The 20,660-nt window shown below is 41.2% G+C and overlaps 1 protein-coding gene across 3 annotated transcripts in view; it reads right to left on the minus strand.

The window, feature by feature from the left end:
• The window catches only part of LDLRAD3 (low density lipoprotein receptor class A domain containing 3), a 104,878-nt gene that overhangs the window by 64,792 nt on the left and 19,426 nt on the right, over positions 1-20,660 (minus strand). For all 3 annotated transcript variants that reach the window (XM_083864406.1, XM_083864405.1, XM_083864404.1), the window contains exon 2: positions 5,087-5,233. In XM_083864406.1, coding sequence (XP_083720532.1) covers positions 5,087-5,233 — 147 coding nt within the window. The remainder of the gene's footprint in view (positions 1-5,086; positions 5,234-20,660) is intronic.

Consider the following 20,660-nt stretch of genomic DNA (forward strand, 5'->3'; position numbering starts at 1 on the left):
TTTGCTCCAAGACCCTGGCTTCAGCAGGGCTGCCAAGGGCTTCAATTCCCTGACACAGACAGAGAAATGTTCTTATTGGATCTACTGGACATTCGGATTAAACAGATTTCTCAGATTGCCCAAATACAAGTCACTGTGTTCAGGACCTTGAGAGTTAGCCTGCTGCCGTGGACTCCAGAAAAGCCTGGCTTACTACACCATGCTGAGTGCAACCCAGGAATGCAGATACTACAAAACCTTCAGTTCTGATTGCGCTGAGTTCCCTGCAAGCACATATGTCTCAGGCAAAGAGACAAAACCGACCTTTAGTGGAAGCCGGCTTGGCAGGTGGCTTCAATACCTGTCTGGGGAATCCTAATTATAATGGGCCATTTTCATGCAGCACTTCATTTAATAAAGACATTCTCCCCCATGGAGGAGACTTGCCCTGTCTGAAGGACAATCGGAGCAAGGTTTGATGACGATGGATTGCTGGTGATGAAATGAGCTTTTTATTACCACAGTTCCGGATGTTCCTACAGACCAGCTCTTGCTAGCCAGCCCCAGAGTGTGTTGGCAGCACATGGATGATGCCCCATTGTTCAGACACCTATATGACCCAGTCACAGCTTTAAGCATTGACTCAAAAACCTGCTTTACCTTTATGTTTGGGTTAAATGAGCAACAGTGCCAACCGGAAACAGAAACAAGCGAGATGGAGCTTTAGAATGTGAGAACATGCTGCCCCAAGGCTATCCTTGCACACATTTTTTTCTAGCCCACAGCTTACACTCTTTAGCCCTTGGATTAACACAGATAGTCACTGATTCACTGTGTGCCACTATCTGCTCATAGCTGAACATACAAATTTGGCAACTCTCAGAAGAGCGACAAAGGAAAATCTAGAGTCCTGGGTATTTGGTATGTCTCTAATTCTGGCTGCTGTCATGCCAGGCACTTAGCGTGGATGATGTGCCATGCTCTGAATCCCCACCATCTGCTGCTCGTTAGCTGACAAAGGCAGCACATGCCATCTCCCCACTAGCTGCTGCTCATTAGTGACAAAAGCCATTCTGTGTTCACAATGTTCTCTCCGTAATAATCTAATACAAAGATGTACAAAGAGCAAAGGAAAGAGGAAACAGAGATGACAGAGTAAATTATGAGCTTAACTAAGAATATTAGTGCACTCTTAAATCTCGAGATGAGAATCCTTCCAAGAGCGAGACACAGGTCTTGGCTCCAAAGGAATAGGTCAGCAGGTAGGTATATAAGTCAGCACTAGAGATAATCCATTTACCTCAAAATATTTTGAAACATGCAAGCACACATTTCTAGGCCTCTTCCATTCAGGCTCTCTATTTTGAAAAATTTTGTATCCTCCATATCTGACAACAGAATGGAGTGCTGACAGCATGCAGCTCCCAACCTGATCACGGCAAGCACTAACTCCAGGTATCTGTAATGCCTGGTATGCAACCAGAGGAGGATTTAGGATCTCACTCAATCTCTCCAAGATGCACAGAAAAGTTCTGCTGGTAAAGATTCTACATTTATTAAGATCATTTATTATCTCAGCTTCCTTTATAGATCATCCACACAGGTGAAAAGCAGTGGTAATAGCAACACTTCAAAGAAATGGGTAGGACAGATACTGGACGACATAGGCTGAGGAGCAATCCAACTGATGAGAACCAGAAGACAAGAGGATGGACTACAAAATAGTTCTCCACTGGGTGATACACTGATGATAGCAGTTTACTCAAACTACAGAGAACTGGAAGCACTTACAAAACATTCACATTGATATGGTAAATTAATCTTTTTCAAGCTCAATTAGTTGCTTGGAGAAAAAAACAAAGTGAAGTTGTTCTTCAAGAAGTAGTTCTTATGTACAACAATGAGAAGTCACTGTCTCAGCTTATTCTCTCTCCTCCATGCCTTTCCTCAACCCTCCTCCTCAGATAAAACCAGGTAACATTTTTCAGCCATCACATCACAATTAAAGAAGGCAAGAGTATGAGAAGTGTTCTGTGCACTAAACAGCACAAAGATGGCTGGCACGGGGTGTGTTAAGGTGACAGCTAAGGGCACAGAGCAAGCATGGAAGATGACACATGGTTTGTGGGTATGTGGGTTCTGGCAAGTGTGGGAGATGAAGGAAAGGCCATAAGCAAAGTGACATGGTTTACAGAGATGGTCCTGCAGAAGAGGAGACAGAAAAGAGACAAGGAAGAGAGGGAAGAGATAAGACATGAGTGGATGATGTGCAGGTAATTCTGCTTTGCATCTTATTTCCTCCTCACACCCAGACCATCACTTTTCCACTTGCTGCCCACAAAAAATGAGAACCAGACCCAGAGTACGAAGTTTTCCTGTTTAAAGGGGAACAGACAGGATGAGATGCTACAGCAACAGAATTAATAAAATATTTTTGGATATCCACATTCAACTGTAAGACAAATCAGAAGAGAAAGACTTTCCACATAACCACACACATGCACAACTACTTCCTCATGGTCATGCCACAACTTCATACTCATTTTCACAACAAATGAACCCTGTAACCAAGCTCCTACTCACAGACAGACATTTTTAAGCAAGGTTAACACTTTTCAAAGTAAAATAGCTACTTGATGAGGAATCACAGACAAAGCAGTCTGAAGTGCAGCAGTGAGCAGTAACACACTGGTAACTCAGGCATCTCATGCTACTAATGCAACTCCTATGGCTTTGTGTTCACCATCAACAGCTCAGCTACTGCAAAGCAAAATCACAGCAGAAAACTAAGAACTCTAGTTTCGTTGCAAGGTAAGTTTTAAGAAGTAGAGCCCTGTTCAAATGGAAGGAAATTAACAAAGCATAGACTAAAATGATTTAAAAAATAAAATTTTACACCTATAGGAGTTTTTTTCAATGCCTTATCTCTAAGCTAGGAACAAATCTAACACCAGATTTGGTCTGTATAAGCCCATCCAACTTCTGATCACTTTATAATGTATAAGACTGGCTGGAAATACTACAAATGTGGAGATTCAAATGAGCACTATCTCCATTCTGTTTTGGCTCATCTGACCTGTCCACAGCAGGCCAGCAGAGGATTCACATGGATTGCTCTCCCTGCAAGTCTTTGTATGCTAATTTTACATTTGTGAGGATGATCCAAAAGCAGATAGATGTATGGCAAGAGGAAAGAACAGTCTAATTATCTCCATCAATTTGTGTAGGATCAAAAGGATGCTCATCCAGGAAACTGTCAGCCAATCAAGCCGGATAAAAGTATTCGAAAAAAAACCAGGAAGGACAGTTCTGCAGCAACTTAAAATTCATAGTTGCAGCATAGCCTACATCACTGAGGTTTATTTGAGTCTGTGGTGACAACAACAGCTTTTATGAACTACCATTTTACAGCTATTTATATTTTATTGTCAGTTACTATGTTTATTTACTGTCTGTAATTCACCAGACTCAACTGATTTTGGTAAAGAAATTTTTGAACAGAGGCACAAAGCATATTTTGTTTTTACTGATTCCTGAGTAAATACCCAGCCCAGCCTTCATTAAGAAGATCTTCATAAACATCATCTAATTGTATCAAATGAAACAAAATTTATGCAAGGCAGACAATGACAACATTCTTAGAAACTCCTGGTGTATCCTACAAATACAAAGAAGTACTGTCATTCAGCTTGTTTTAAAAAGAAGAAGCACACCAAAAGTCATGCCAGCAGTCTATTCAGGAGCCAACTAATGAGGAACCTGAGTCACACAGCTGCTGTCATCAGGAACACCTCACCGAAAGGTACAGATTGAACTTTGGATATTTTTATTCTTGTCAAAGCTCCCACTGATACAATTTCTGCTAGGGTTTAAACAGATATGCATGACACTGATCAATCCTTGTAAATATCCTTTAATATTAACATTTAGTGTGAAAAAAAAAAAAAATCAACCTGTCTTCAATGTTACAATACAAGCCCGATGCCTTATAAAGACTGCAAAGCATTAGATACTTCATACTGGCAGTTTTAATTCTTTAGGAAGTGAGCAAAGCTCACTGGCTTAAGGCAAAATTATATATGGAGATCTATATAGCACAGTTCTTAAAGCCCCATTATTTTAAAAGGATAGATTACTGAGGTTAAAGAAGAAGAATCAAGTTTAAAAAAAGCAAGAGCATTTAACAACATTTGTATTTCTAGTCAGGTAATTTGAAAGAAGCTAGTAATTTGAAAGTCTTTTTTTTTCTTCTGCTCTATCAGCAAAGCTAATACTGTCTTGGAAATGTCCTGGGAAAGGTAAGCTTCTTATAAATTCAGTTTAAGTGTAATGAAAACCTCTGGAAAGTACACACATAGAGAAACCACATTTGCTACATGAAAACCAATAATGTCTCGGAAATTTCTCACTTGCTCTAGAATTACATGAAATTAGATTTTTTTTTCACTCTCAACTGGATTTCAAATCACGGCATTTTGCTACAGCACAATTTTGCTGACTAGTTAACACATGTAGGCTAGAAAGTTTCAGGTTATGGCTGAGTAATATTAACTAAATCTTACTTAATACTAAGAAAAAGATGAAATCACAGATGAGAACCAGATCAGACTTTTTTAGCTCTCTAGAACTAGAAGTTCTTTAGGAAGGATTAGCACTTAAAAACAACATTAGCAAATTAATTTAGTCTATTTTTTAGAAAGTTATTGTTGAAGTTCATAGAGCTAAGAACTGCATTTTGATTGGAGAGAACAAAAATCACAGGATGCAGTCAACAATTTTGAAGATGAACTTACAGCACAACACCAGTGTGCTGAAGCAGTACATGCAGGATCCCTAAAAATCACAGAGCATCATGAAAGAATCATAAGTCAAATCCATCTCAATTTATCCATCTTTTCAAGTACCTCCCCATGTGTCCTATTAAAACTGGACACCAAAGAACATTAAAGACCTGAAACATTAAAGCCTGTGTGTTTTTTCCAACAAGATCTAAATGAGGAAAGTGGCAGCAGCTTTGTTCCTTCCCTAACACAGAACGCAGCAGTAACAGTAGTTAGCCAAGCCCTGTGATAAAAAGCATGATAAGGTCACAGCCATGGTCACTTACGGCATTCCTTCTCATCACTGTCATCAAAGCAGTCGGGCAGCCCATCACACTGCCAGTCCCCGGGGATACAGCGCCCATTACTGCACATGAAGTTTCCAGGAATGTTGCATTCATTCGTGAAGTTATTCCCAGGCAACAGTTGGCTGTCTGCGGCAAATGAAAGAGAGGTAAGTTCATTGAGGATTTAACAAAGCAAAAGTTGTCACTAAGAAAGCTGTTTATCAGTGGCTGAATGAAGATGAAACAAAGAGACTCTGTCCCTGGATATTTTGTCCTTATCCTATCACTATCCTGAGCATGGTATTTGGTATCACTTTCTTTTTCTTAAATTCTCATTTTATCTGTTCTCCATTCTCGCACTATTTTGCAGATTTCCTCTTGCTATTTTATTTCTAGAACACACATGCAGCCTCTATGTATACTCAAGTCAAAGCAATGTTTGTTAAAAAAAAAATAAAATCTCTCTTCTTCACAGGGTCAGTCTATACAGAAGCAAAACAGACGAGGCTACATGAACTCAGCTCTGTCCTCCTATGCTTCTGTCAGATCAGTACTTAGCTTGCAGAATACTTTGTTGTTGTTGATAGCCAAGGGCTATGCACAAGGTAACACACTGACTAATTCATACTAGGTTTTCAATTAAGTTTTAAACATAGTGCTGCTGATTAAAGTTAGAATTGAGCTTCTTGGTGTCAATAGAGTCCCCTGGCACACATCTGTCCACAGGCTTACTAGTAAGGCAGCTGGTACACTGAGTCTGCCAGGTGGAGGTGGCACAGTAGCAGGACACTGGAGATCAAGAGAACAGTGAAAGAAGAAAACCTAGAGCTTTGCCTTCAAGGTTAGACACAGTGCTAGTCAGCCATTTTAATCTTTTCCTCACTTTGTGCACTGTCTTTTAGAACGCAGATGTCACAGAAGCACCAACTTCAGTGAAGGAAGGATAATGACATTCAATGGCTTTAATGAGCATCAAAATTACATGACCTGTCACAGAGCTGGGGGAAGGTGCAAGACAAGGCAGAGAGTGAGAAAAATATCCTTCCTCTTATCTTCCTGTCATATTCCAGACTAGTATCAGGCAACATGCACTTGATTAGGCAAAAACCTTCCCAGGTAAGGATGGAGGAGTCACAAAAACATGTCCCCCCTGCCAGCATGCATACCTTCATGGTTCAGAACCAGGAAGAACAAACTAAGCTGACACAAATCTTAACCATTTACCTATCGTTTATACATTTTGAGGATAAGCACATTATTTTTCAAACTCTGGGGGAATGGCAGAGCTGTAGTTGGTTCCTTCCACTGTTCATCCCTATGACATTTTGCTTCCTGTTGCTCTTGGAGTCTAATGCCTTCCTCTCCCAGGAAAGCCTGAACACCAAAGGCAAGAAAAACAATTATGAACACAAAATGGTAAGTGCTCCATTCTTCAATGTTGTACAGGGCACAGAGCAGATCACAACTGCCATAAGAAGTTTCAGGTAACACCTTTTCCCTAGCTCATTCCCAAAGTCCCTGGGAGAAATCTGCTTTGTACAGGCATCTTTGAACCACACATCTACCAAAATAGTAAGTTTTATAGCATGATTAGTGCACGAGGCTTTTCAGAAACTTCTGAATAAGCCAAATGTAGCTTGTTCCTTTCCTCCCTCATGTCTCAAAATGCTCCATCCATGATGCAGGCAAAACTGCCAAGTTTCACATCACTATTTCAAATTATATGAGAGGAATGCTTCAGGGAGGTAGTCTCTTTAAGCCTATGTCTGTCTCAAACAATGTATTTCCTTTCAAATGTTATTTCCTGCAAATGGCTGACTTTCCTGGGGATGTTTCAAGAATCTGCCAGCACAGAGCAGATGCCTTGATGGAAATTTGCCCTGAGCTGTTAAAAGACAATGTAGTTCAGAAAAAAAGGTGGAAATAAGGTCTCCAGAGCTACCTGTAACTCCCACACTGTATGTAGCACCTTAAAAAGAGTGACAGCCACCAAAAAGCATGCCCAGGCAGGCAGCTGGCAATTAGACATCTTTTAGCAGTGTCATTCAAACCTCAGTTTCATTCCCTGGATCACTGCTCTTCCCATGGAGAAACAGCAGGTTTGCTCTCTACACTGTTACAGCCTACAGCACCCTGGAACAGGCTCAGCTCCAGCCCAGTCAGGCAGGGCCCTCACTGCTCCCAGCAGCTCCTGGGGAAAAGCTACACCCAACTTTGCCTCATGCCTGAGTCCTGAACTTTAAATCAGCAATGGCAACAGTTTGTCCTTGGCTACTCCTGCTCTGAAACACTGAAGAGATACTGTGCTGTCTGTCAGTCAGCACCCCTAGGCTAGTGCAGCCTTGCAGCATCACTGGTAACCGAGTTCTGCACTTCTGTGTTCAACCAGCAAGGCCTTTGTTGTTGTTTATGGCATTTTTTCCCCCTTAGGACATTAACTGAACACATTCAGCTCAGTCTTTGTATCACTGACATGTACCTGCTAAGTAATGACCAAATGAAAATCGCCACACTCAGCTGCAGGGTGAAGCTGTCAGCATTTACACAACCTCCTATTAACAAACCACTCCCAGTGCACGAACATCACTTCTGCCTGCAACAGGAGAAAATCTCCCACAGTAATACAAAATTACAGGATGCCATTGTCAGGTCAAGATAGGAAAGAGATACCTCAGTATTCTTTGCAATGTAGAAGTTCAGTCAATGTACTCAAGCTAGTTATAAGGTATGTAAGAGCTCCAACAGTAGAATCTAATTCCCTTCTCCACAGTTCTCTCCAAAAGCAGTTTCAGGTCAGTATGGTGCTACTGAATTTCCTGATAATTTTCATAACTTTCATTAGAATTTACAAATTCTCAGCTATTACAAAACTGAAATGTCATGGCTGAAATACATCTCTGATACTAAACAGAGCTTATTGAAGCTTGACAAGAGAACTAGAAATTACCAAGGCTTTTGCCCTCTCACAACCTAAGCAACTAAGGCAGTATATTCAGGCAGCAACACCAAAAAGGTAACAATCTCATGACATCTCACTCCATTGTTCTGCACTACCTTCTTATCTAATCTCGTACATCTCTCATTCAACCTGCACCCCTTCCACATGGAAGCAGCACCTATTTAAAATGAAAAGTCCTTCTGTGAATATTTTAGTGAGACTTCTTCTTGACTTGGGCAAGTTGCTAGCTAAGAACCAACAGCAGGTCTCACAGCCACCTGCCCCAGCTACAGAACTGCCTTTGCCTCATGAAGCATCCTGGTGTTCCTGAGAGAAAACATAACTGATGGATCTCAAGCATTGTAACACTTCCTGTGCAGAATAACCAAAGGTCAGCTCCTGTCAAATCTACTGCTGTATCTTGCTGAAAAGTCTCAACCATGACCGCTACACTCCTTTAATAAAAAAAAATTTAGACCAAGCTAACTAATTTTAGAAATTTTTAGAATTTCAAAAAGCACAAACAAAAAACAACTTCCCTAAAAAAACATTACCAAGTCCCTTTTAATAATTTTAAAATAAATTTTAATAACTCTTTAAATAACTTCTAATAACTTTTCCTTTTAATAACTCTTTTAAATAAATGCCTTACTTCTACCCTATTAGATTGAAGCAACATTCCAGGAACAGGTATCAAATTTTGTTACCCAGTAAGTTGTTTACAGGATTTCCTTTGTCATATAATAACTGTATCCTCAATATTCTTTTAAAGCAAGGATGTATTACTAACCCTTTCACCAAACAAACAAAAGATGGACGCAGATCAAGATACTTGCAGACAGGCCTACCCAAACTTTGCTACGGAATGGGAACATGGAAACTCTGACTCAATCCAGTTTCAAAGCAACCAATACTTCTCTTAAAACACGACCTTCATCAGCTCCTAGGAGAGCTGCATGTTACACAGAGCAATTTGAGAGTCACAGCCAATGCATCTAGAAACTTGTTTCATGCATTACTCCATGCCCAAAAAATCCATTGGTGAATAAAAAACTGTCAAAACAATGGCACATGTGGAACTGTTTTAAATGGTACTACTCCTTCTGCCTCCCTCACACTTTGCATGTCTTCCCTAATGGATTGAAAAAAAAACCCTCAAAGAAATCCTTAGTTCGGTCCTCAGCTCCCAGCCCTCAGGAATGTGACCCTTCCTGCCCACGGAGCAGTGTCACAGACACTCAGAACAGACATGGAAAGGACCAAACCACATCATCATGTCCATTTTTCTAACAAGGTCCATAAAGATGTCAGGTTTTGTGTAGCCAGCTTGATGCACTGCCTGTTGGCAGGGGCAGAAACTCCTTCAATCTGGCAGAGCTGGCATTCCAATAGTTGACATATTTACCCTGCAGCCTCTTTGATTAATTTTGAATTCAACCCAAATAGGAGCTACATGGATGTGTTCAGTTAAGTAGAGGAGGAAGGAAAGAAGGGGAAAGTAGTCCATTTTCACTGCAACACATTGCTCACTTTAAGCAGCATACCATCTGGGCTGAATATAAAAAAACGGACTCGTGTTTCACTCTGAAGGGGACTGAGTAAGGAAAATCAATCTGTTTCAGCAGCCACTTCCAAAAATGTTGGTATCTAAATATTTAATATTCCCCGAAAAAGAATCAGGGAAAAATAAATGAAAGGACAAGTCATACTGAGCAAGCAGTTCACACTGTATTAAGAAAGCAAGTGAAGGATATCCTTCACAAAACCACCTTTACCTGAAAGCACTCCAGAGAATTGTGCACAGTACAGAACAGATCATTACTGATCACACAGCTCTGTATCAGAAAGTATAATCAGCAACAGAAGGCAATCGGCCTGGCCAAGGAGATTTTGAGAAAGAAATACAGGACACCTGTGTGTTCATTGCCCTCATGAACAATGCCGGTAATGTCAGCCTCATGGCAAAAAGGACCTATCATCACCAAAGATAAAGCATGAACTCTTCACTGCCAAACCTTTGGCACGTCTTTTGTGAGAATCATAGGATCTTCACAGGATGCTTTCAATGGATTGCTGCTTAAAGCTTTTCGTATGTGAAGAGAATTATTTTGATCAGGCTGGTATGTAGCTGTGAGGCTGAAGGGTTACTGATGATACTTTCCTGTCACACAATGCACACATTACACTCCATACACATTTTTAATTCCTGCTTAAACCCTTGCCAGGTGTAAATCCACACCAGGTTTGATTTAAGCACATCAGAAATCTGTTTTACTCTACTGAAATCTGCAACATGTTATGAAAACAAATGGAGAAAGACTACAGCAAGTCAGTAACTGGAATTTGCAGCAAGATGGCATCCAAAAGACATACCTTCAACACCTGCCAATATCTGATCACCAGCAAAACACATCACAACTAAAGAAAAGCCAGCAATATCAGCAGATTTGAAGAAGCATTTTTTGATCTTCCTCTGTCATCTTAAAGGACTGCAAATAACCACTGTCAAGTGACTGGTAGGCTATTACAAGATTTCATTCCTCAGAGAACACGAAACTACTTCCAAACACTTACATCCAGGTCCACTTACTTCTGTGAGTTTAGTCCCTCAGGACAGATATTTCTTTCCATAATTCTTTATGTTGACATGAAGCATGTGACTCACTCCATGTCTACTTTACAGAGATCTACTAATGCAGGTGATGCATTCAGAGGAGGAATTCAAAAGCTGAGCACGAAGAAAGTGCTTTGCCTGTAAACTTCAGTTTAACATGTGCATGCACAAACTTCACTGGCAAGAGAAGTATGTTGTCAGCAAGGTAACACCAGTAGCATTAAGGTAGACTTGAATTAATGCTCACTGCACTGAAACAGAAGGCAGAGACAATTTGTGCTTATTGGAGAAAGTCAGGATTCATGCAGTCACCCAGAGAGACTGTGGGACAAACTTGCTCTTTATTACCCTTCACCCCTTGTTAAAATGAAAACAAGGCCCTAGTTCTGGAGAGGAAGGTGCCCATACTGAATTCAAGCATGTAGGGTATAAAAAAGATTGCTCATTAACAGCACCAAAAAGGTAAGGAAAATACATCAATGAGGGTGAAGTTTACTTTCTCTCTCTCCCTTTCCTTGGTATTACCCAAAAAATGGTTTGCAGCTCAATGTTCATAAGGGGATCATGTAAATCAGCAAAAATGCCACTCTTCAGTTTTTATCTGCTTTCCTATGCACTGCTGCAAAGGTCTTTGCCAGAACAGACATGCCAGTGGACATTCAGGCTGGCTTTGGGAAGCAAAGAATAAGAGGTTTCTGCAGTGAAACCTCTGACAACACCTAAGCCATCTGCCACAAGTAAAGGACACCTGCCAATAATTATCTGACAACTTAAATCCCCTTGAACAATTTTAATCCCTATCCTCCTCTATCCTCACTTAAACTGCCTGATGATTACAGTGCTTATGATATATTAGAAGTTATGAGGTTTATTTGTAAAGGCAGATTGACAGTCCCACTTCCAATACAAGTGTTCAAAAATGTTGCTTCACTGAAGCAGCAGGTAATTAGTGATTATTCAAGCAACTGCTCATTGATCAGGTTCGACTTCCCCTCCTTCAGTTTTCCAACTGTGATCCATGAGATGCGGTATATTTGGTATCTGGCATTTTCAAGATTTAAAATGGATCAGTTCTAGCCAAAAGATCAGAAACTCCTATGGCAACTTCAAATTAAATGCTAAATGTTACTGAGGCAAATCAAAGACAATGGAAAAACCAACCCTCTCAGAGCACTAAAATGGACAGCTTCTTTTAATTTAGACAGAAAAACTACTGCAGTGAGGAACACTGACTACAATCCAATGCCCATCATTCACCCATTAACTCCTCACTGCAGAACCTGCCTTTGTTGAACTGGAGATCAATTAATCCATCTTGGTCCACACCACAAATAACACAATATGCATAGAACAGAGCATCTTCTTCTAAGTCTCTTACAGCGTTAGTTGAAGCAACTGGCACATTCCCTGTAATACGTGGCTGCATTTCAGCACTTAGCCACGCAAGCACCTTAATTAATCTTCTAAACCATTCCCTAATAAACAACCATTTGCTTTTTCCTTGCAAGAATATATGCAGGAAGTGAGCTGAGGTGAACAGGTTTACTTCAATCCTACACCCTTCATGGCTGGATTCTATATTTGATGGATTGGGCATTTCACTAAAGCTTTCATATTTGCTTGTCTCAGCAGCAGTGCAGCTGCTTGAGTACACACCAAAAACATATCCCCCAGGTCTGCGGGCTCTTGGGCACACTTCATGTGGTGGAAGGGAAACAGACTATGGGGCTGTTAACAGTGCAGAGTGAACACAGCTCCAAACTAGTACAGGTTGAAACAAAAAGAAAGCAGAAATAAATAAGGAGGAAAGAATACTTTAGATTACTGAACTGGGTGCACTTCAAAAGACAAGCGTTTTCCCAGCAAGAAGGTCAAATGAAGACTGTTTGCTGTTCTTATCCAAGCTAGACCTACCAACACCACTTCCTTAAAGAAGTGGCAAATATAAAAACATTTTGTTTTTAATACCTTTGAAGGACACCAACTATGCGAAGTGTAACAAGGGCAAGTGTCAGACTCTGCACCTGGGATAAGGCAACCCTGGTTGCAAGTACAGATTAGGAAATGAGAGGCTGTAGAGCAGCGCTGGCTCCTGGGGGTCCTGGTCTGTGGGAAGCTGGATCTGAGCCAGCAATGCCCTGGCAGCCAGGAGGGCCAGCCCTGTCCTGGGGGCACCAGGCACAGCGGGGCCAGCCCGGCAAGGAAGGGGATTGTCCTGGTCTGCTCTGAGCTGGGGCAGCCTCACCTCCAGTGCTGGGGGCAGGTTTGGGTGTCACAATATCAAAATGACATGAAGCTGTTAGAGAGTGTCCAAAGGAGGGACAGGAGGATGAGGAAGAAGCTGTGCGAGGAGCAGCTGAGGTCACTTGGTCTGTTCAGGCTGGAGGAGACTGAGGGGAGACCTCATTGCAGCTGGTGTGAAAAAACCAGTATCAGGACCCAAGGGAATGGTCTGAAGGTGTGTTAGAGAAGGTTTAATTTGGATATTAGAAGAAGCTTTTTCACCCAGAGGTGGTTGAACACTGGAACAGGCTCTCCAGGGAAGTGGTCACAGCACCAAACCTGACACAGCTCAAGAAGTTTGGACAATGCTCTCAGGCATGGGGTGGGATTCTTGGGGTGGCCTGTGCAGGGCCAGGAGTTGAACTTGATGATCCTGATGGGTCCCTTCCAACTCAGCATACTCTATGATTCTGTGGCATGCTGCTGTAACACCACCCCGAGGAAAACATTTTTTCTGTCTTCACAAAAACAAAAGACTAAAGGATTTATGGACAATAATGCAGAAAACTTACAAAAAATCTTAGGACAGAACTTAGATTTCATTATTCCTGTCTTTCATTTAACAATACACTTGTAATTACTTGGCATCAGTTTTTGTATCAAACAGATGTACCTATGAGAAATTAAACGGGAGGAGGGGTAAACAAGGAGATAATCAGCTCATGTGATCCATGACACTACTCCAATTTCCCAAAAACCAGGCTAAGCTGACATTCTGCCCAGAAAATACTGAGATCATGCCTGAAATGTGACAGCAGCAAGACTGAGTCTGATTCATACAGCATCAAATTTAAAGGAGTAACAGAAGAACAACAGAAGTGATGAAAAAAACCCTTCCATTTAAGAAGAAGCACTAAGGCTATTTTATCGTTCTTGTAACAATTGGGAGGGGCTAGGTTTAAATTTCCTCACATGATATTCTATGCCAATTAAAAAACCTACCTACCACAATTAAATTTAAGTTTCCCAATCAGAATCAGAACATTCACTTTCAAAGATCAAAAGCTTTTAATTGCCCTTTGAGACTTGTTTCTACAAGGACTTTTTTTGTGATGTGCAGATGCGAGAGATCATAAAAGGCTGCTGTTAACCACATTTTCTTGCTAAAAACATCCATTGAATTACCTGCATTTTGGGGCCTTCAGATAAGATGGTTAGCTGTGCAAATTCTGGGATGTTCAGCCTTACTAGGTGGGCAAATTCATCTAGGCCTTACACATGATGTAAGAAAAATCTCACGCTTGCTCTGTATGGAGAAAACTGAATTCACTATTAGGTTATTTACCCACAGGCAAGTGGTACTTCAAGCTGTTCTGTTGTGCCACATGACAATCATTTAAAGCGCTGCTCCAATGAGAAGTAATCACAAGGATTGACAGAAGTTAACTGTGAGGCTGTAAAAGTGTTAATTCTCTGGAAAAAACAACTCCATAATGTCAGTTGCTCTAGGAGTATTTCACTATGGTAGTGGTTAAAATACACTCTAACTTATAGGCATAAAAACCACTGAAGCCCTTTGGAGTTGGCAGCTGACACTGGACATACTCCCTGCTCTTTTACATCCCAGCATACAAAAACAATGCCCAAATATGCAGCAGTACAAAAACACAGAAGGGTAGACAGCATGCTTCAGCAGGATGCTAACGAAGTGTCATCTTGCCTCTTTGTCAATGACTAGTCCCTCAGCACTTTTAACACTATTTAATATTTCTGTAGTCCTATGTCTCACCACACAGATCAGACATTGAATCATCCTTTGCAAGTGAATGCAGTTTAAGCAAGAGTCGTGTGTTATAGGAAAAACAAACAAACAAGCAAACAAACAAACAAACTATAAACAGATAACATTAACTGGCAGGCAAAAGAATGCTTTAGCCATCAAGGGAAAAAAAACTCCAACCATACAAAATGACAACCTCTGCACCTACAAAGACCATCAATGATGACGGTATGGGACAGTATTGCTGATCAGAGGCAGAAACGCCATATGAAACTTCTCTATGTTGCCTTCTGTACATACCAGTGATTAGCTACGTGTGCATATCCTCAACAGTTCAAGCTGATTTAAATGATAGCAAATAGCCCCATCCTTCTTTAACCCTGGCCATAAAGCCTGTCTTCCTCTTGCTCTCCAGTTGCATAAACTCCACCACAGGTGAGCAGCAAGCTTTTAAAAGAAGTTAACCCAGAGCCTGTAGTTCTCCACCACAAAGTTTCGAGAGCTTATGCCATCACAGAAGAGAGAGAAAGGAACATACATGCCCCCTCCAGATTAAGAACACAACAAGGACTGTAGCCTTTTCTCAGGCTAAGTCAGGTAACCTAAAGCAAATACTTCAGCCATTTTCAACTGCAATAGACACCACTTAGTCTCACAAAGTTGCTTGTCTTTAACAACTTATGCAACAATTGCTTCTTTAAGCAGCAAAGTTTTGAAGAGCACTAATTTCTTCTTGGTAGCTGTATATCAGTCTTCTCCAGTAAGGAAAGCTGCCTATCAGACCCAAACATGCCACTCTGTGTCCCAGTAAACAGGTAAATGGTGAAGGCTGGTTTCTCACACTGACATCTTACTGGTGTCACAGGAGACACCAGTGTCTGACTACCCAGGACTCACTCTGGCAGTCACACTCCTACTACCAGACACTTTCACTGCTGGGACTGAAACCCCTACAACAGTGGGTGGCTCCAGTGACCCAAAGGGTGCACTTGACTCTGCACACTCCACACTCACAGCGTCAAACAAGGTTTCCTTACTGCACTAACCATGGTTTCCTATAGTACAGTCCCAAATCTCTGGTTCCTTTAAGTAATTTAATCATGATGCATAACACAAAACCAGCTCGAGCTGGTGCCTCTGGAGAGGGAGCCTGAACAAAGGAATTCCTGTGCTTTTATACCCTCAGTCTGCCAATAGTCTGGGGTCCTCCTACTGAGCCCTTGGCTCCTACTGTGTCCCAGTGTCCAGTCACCTGGCCAGTGCCACACACCCCTGTGCCCTCTGCAAAGGCTCAGCACCAGGTCACAGCCCCTTCCTTGTCTGAAGCTCCCAACATTTCTCCCACTGAGGGCACAACCTGCAGCTCTCACTGCAGCTGCACACCCAGTACCTGCTCCCAGTTCATCCCTCAGCACTGGTCACTGACAATTTCAAAGGTGTGCTAGAGACAAAAAGTGCAGGGCTGTGAAAACAACCTCACTCTGTCACAGACCACTGGCCACGACAACTCTGTAATAAATGGTGGAGAAAGCAAACCAAGATGAAGTTGTGGTAATGATTATATTCCTGATGATAGAGATGGCAGACGGACCTTCTCATCTGGAGAGTTTGCATTTAGGATGTGACAGCACATCAGGAGGGGAAGATAAGCTGTGAGTAATGAGGGGAGATCTTGGGCTCTGACACTACATGAAAATCTCACACCCCAAAAGGAGCCTGGAAGAGACAGATGCATGCGGCTCCACAGAGGAACCAAGCCCAGGGAAGGCCAGGATGCAGGACAGAGTAAAAAAACAAACCATCAACACTCTTAATTGTCCTTAACAATGAAGAAAAAAAACCTCATAACCCTTCACTCAACAACACTGAGCTAATTTCCAAGTGTGAGGAGATTGATGACAGATAACCATGATTTTCATCTAGACAAGAGACAGATCTGCAGACTTCTCTACCGTAGGACGGCAATTTTGCTCCTGCTTTGAAGTCCTGCCCTAAGAAAAGAAAACAAGGAGACTAGAAACCTCTCTCCTGAGGCTCCTAAAAAATCAGGAAAAGAAACAAGAATATTTTTCTAAATACATTGAATCAGTTAAAACTAGGAGAATTACCAGAAGACAATCAGAGACAAGGAAAGGCAATAGTTTAAGAAAAGGGAAAGACTGTACTAGATGGTAGTGACAGCACACAGACACTGAAGATGGAATACTATTCCTAAACAGAAGCATCACCTGGAAATAGATGATAACCTCTTCAAATACATGCAAATCCACAAAGAGGTAAGAGTGAGACTGAAAAGACGACATACATTAAGACCATGTGTACTGAGTGACAAAACATGATGCAAAGTGATCTTAGAACAACCCTGAATCTTTAGGGAGAAAGGCAATTCATTGCTCACTAGCTGCAGAATGCAGAACTGGACCCTGTTAGAAAAACCAATTTCAACAGAACAAGCCAAAACAGAGCCATGATTTCAGAGCATCACCAGGCTGGGTTATAATCAGCTGATTTTCATCTACCCTATACATATGAAACCATGACAAGCCATGGGGCAGCCACAGCAACACTCTTCAGACTGTCAAGGAGCTCTCACAGTATTTTGGAGAGCCCTGCTAACATACTGGTCTAATTTAACCACAGGACACAAGCCTCTTCAAATGTCATGCCCCAGGTCCACTTGAAGAGATTTTGCCATTACTTTAGAGTTGAGAGGTTTCTTTTTATAGAAGACTGTGTATTTGCCCTTTTCCTGTACCTCTGGTCACATGTCCTGCACTAGGTAAGCTCCAAAGAGAGTTAAGTGAGGGCAGAAGATGGGGCTCAGGAATGACAGATGTACACAAGTAATGGTTATTTATTTGAAGTTGGAAATTTCCTGTTATCACTACCAGAGACCCAGAAAATAACCATTTCAAGTGAAAAATAACAGCTTTTATAACCACTTACTTAAAGTATGATTTTCTCCCATTCAAACTGAGCTTTGATGTGCTTTATACAGCAATAATAAAAATTTATCCAGAAGATAAAGTTACTCGGTGTTTGCTGCATGGATTAGACTGCTGCTGCTTTCTGTAAGCAAATCAAAACCAGAAAAATAAATGTCCTTTGCATTTTGTCAATAGGAAACATGCTGTTAGGCAGATATATGGCAGGGATTATATTGAAGTGAGGGTCTCACTCTTTTCACTGTAGTTAAGTTTTACCTTGCATCTTGCATTTACTGTACCAGAAGCCATGGCCAAGAGCAACGATGTTGTTTCCCTGTAGAGGAATATACAGGGTGCCTCCACACAACAGGACATTAACATGGGGAGCACAGTGGGGCTGTGCAATCTTCCTGCAAGGCACTGGTGACTGATTCTTTCCAGCAAATACTGCCGCAGCAAGATACCATTCCACACACCACATACCCCAAACTGCTTTTGAGCTAGCAGTAAAATCAGGGGGTTGACTGCAACATAGGTAATCTTGGAGTTTGGCTTCTCCATCAGTTGCTGTATTTAACAGCACGGCAAGGAGTGAAGAATGAAGGTAGACAGAGGAAGATTTAGCAAAAAGCAGAAAAGCTTTTCATGAGAGTGTGAGAAAAATTAACTTTCCCCAGGAGCAGTGGATGCAACTGTAGACAAGTGACTCTGGAATGGGACACAAAACAAAAAGACCAAGATTCAGTCTGTGTGGTGTACTAACTTTCTTCCTTTTCCCACTTTTAGCTTCCTGACAGTTCTGTTTCCTTTATTTCCTAAAATCCCCTGTAAATTTTCAAAAAAAAAAAAAAAAAAAAAAAAAAAAAAAAAAAAAAAAAAAGGCACCTTTTAGATACCTATCCCAGTCTCAAAAGAAAAAAACTCCTATCCACTCTACTCAAAGTGCCCATGAGACAAAAAGTCTCAGAAAAAAGCTTCCCAGTATGCTCTAGTTAAGAGAGATTACATACTTCATCTCCTAATCCAAATATTTTGGGTGTCTCACTTGAGCCCTCTTGCAGCTTCCAAACCTGGATGTGTTTCATTCAGACAAGTCAATCCCAGGGACAAACTCAGCCAACAAAAATAAATGCATTTCTGGTTAACTATAAAACTATTCTTGCCTTTTAAGGCTTCATTCAACACTTTTGCATCAGGTATTCTCCAGTGAGCCAAATCAAAACTCAGCAGATCTCTAAAACCCCATGCTATAACCCCACACGTCATCTTCCTGGCTAAACAAACTGAAAGGTCCACATTCCTTCTGGCACCCATCATATTTATGTATGCTACAAAGTGTACATTCTGTAGAAGCTGAGGCAAAGACATGTCCAGACAGAGCACAAGGAACTGGTAAATGCTGTGAGGGCTGTGGAGCAAACCCAGGAGCTGGGGAATCACCTACAGAGCTGCACGGACTGGGATCAGAGGAAACACACAAAATCTCAGGAATCTCATGAAAATTTTTAACAAAACAAAATTCTTGATATCTCAGTAAGCCAAAGAACTCAAAATGCATAGACAGAAGACATGGATTCTACATACGCAGTAATAAATTTTTGATTTGAGTGCATAATACTTGGTTTCAAGGCAGGATACATTTGCTTTCACACAAAATCCAAACTGGAACTTAGGGTGCACTACATCCATAAAACTGCCAATCTTTTCTTCAAGCTTCTTGGACTGTAAGCATTATCACTGTAGTGGCACCTGAGGCTGGCCAGAACAGAGGTTCTTCAGCACCCTGCTCAAGACAGTAACGAACAGCAGTTTCAGCATGCTGCCATTAAGGGTTAATTTTAATTTTGACTCCTGTTGGCTTGGTTGGCTATTCCCATAAATACCAAACCAGCAGATATAATTGCAAAGCAGGTATATTTGGTTCCAGCCCCTATGCCAATTTGGTGGCAACTAATGTTTGAAAATTGCAGGGTGTAAATTTAGCATAGTAGGTCTCACATCATGTTTTTACTGCTGGAGACTGTATTTGATTTAATGAGAATTAAAAGAGATACCATACTTTATGAAAGCTTTTCTGTTTTTTTTCCCTCCAAATCTCTGGAAAGAAAGAAGTAAGAAAAATCAAACTGTATTGACTTGATAATGACGAAAACAGTGCAACTCAAAACTGTGCATTTCTGTGTTTCAGCAGTCATTTTTTTGTAAGTTGACGAGCAGAGAATTGCTACTGCCAAGCAATGCCAAGACTTCTGCCAAGCAGCTATCAAATCTTGATAATGCAAAACAAGCAGCAGGAGACATCTTTGGAATAAAGGACAACCTGAACATATTTTCTCTGTAACAATAATGTTCAATTTTCTTTCACAGCCCCAAGAAACCAGCGACTGACTAGCTCTAATTGTAACTCTCCCACTACTACTCACATACACATTTGCACCTTCCCATCCTTCTCACACACTACAAGAAGTTCAGAAGACAATGAAAATCATACATAGTAGGTATTTTAAAGGACTTTGTTAAGTAATACACAGTGCCAGACTGACAGCCACTGCCATCAAAAGAGACCACCAGTGTAATATATACAGACACAAGCCAAGGTTTCTCCTACTTAACAGAAGGGTGTAACAGAAGCAACAAAAGCAAAGCACCCTCCAGCCTTTGCATTTCCACAAGTCAGCGTGGCAGTGCATCACTGCTGTTATGACAACTCTGATTCTTCCTTGGCAGAACAATGTTGCAACCCACTCGCAATCCTTACTTGCTTCTGCTCATTTGGGGTTAGATTTTCTAACCAAATACCTAAGCAGACTTACTCCAGACTTACTGAGATTTTCAGTCTTTCAGCAGCAGAGCCTCTATCACACATACCCTCTCTTTAAAAACACAGGCCAGTATTTAAAAGAACAGAAATCTTGTCAAACATTCAAAAGTCACTTTTCTCCTAGGGAAACCTGAATTGGAGACACTTGGGAAGCAATAAAGTTCTTAAAAAGGCACCTGAGATTCTTCCCAGACTCATTTCTCTAATTTTGATTCCCAGTTACTGCAGTAATTTTCTTAAAAGTCAAGATGACATTCTGCTCAGATCTTCT

Source organism: Zosterops lateralis, assembly GCF_965231275.1.
Source record: "Zosterops lateralis genome assembly, chromosome: 6".
In the NCBI taxonomy this organism is placed as follows: domain Eukaryota; kingdom Metazoa; phylum Chordata; class Aves; order Passeriformes; family Zosteropidae; genus Zosterops; species Zosterops lateralis.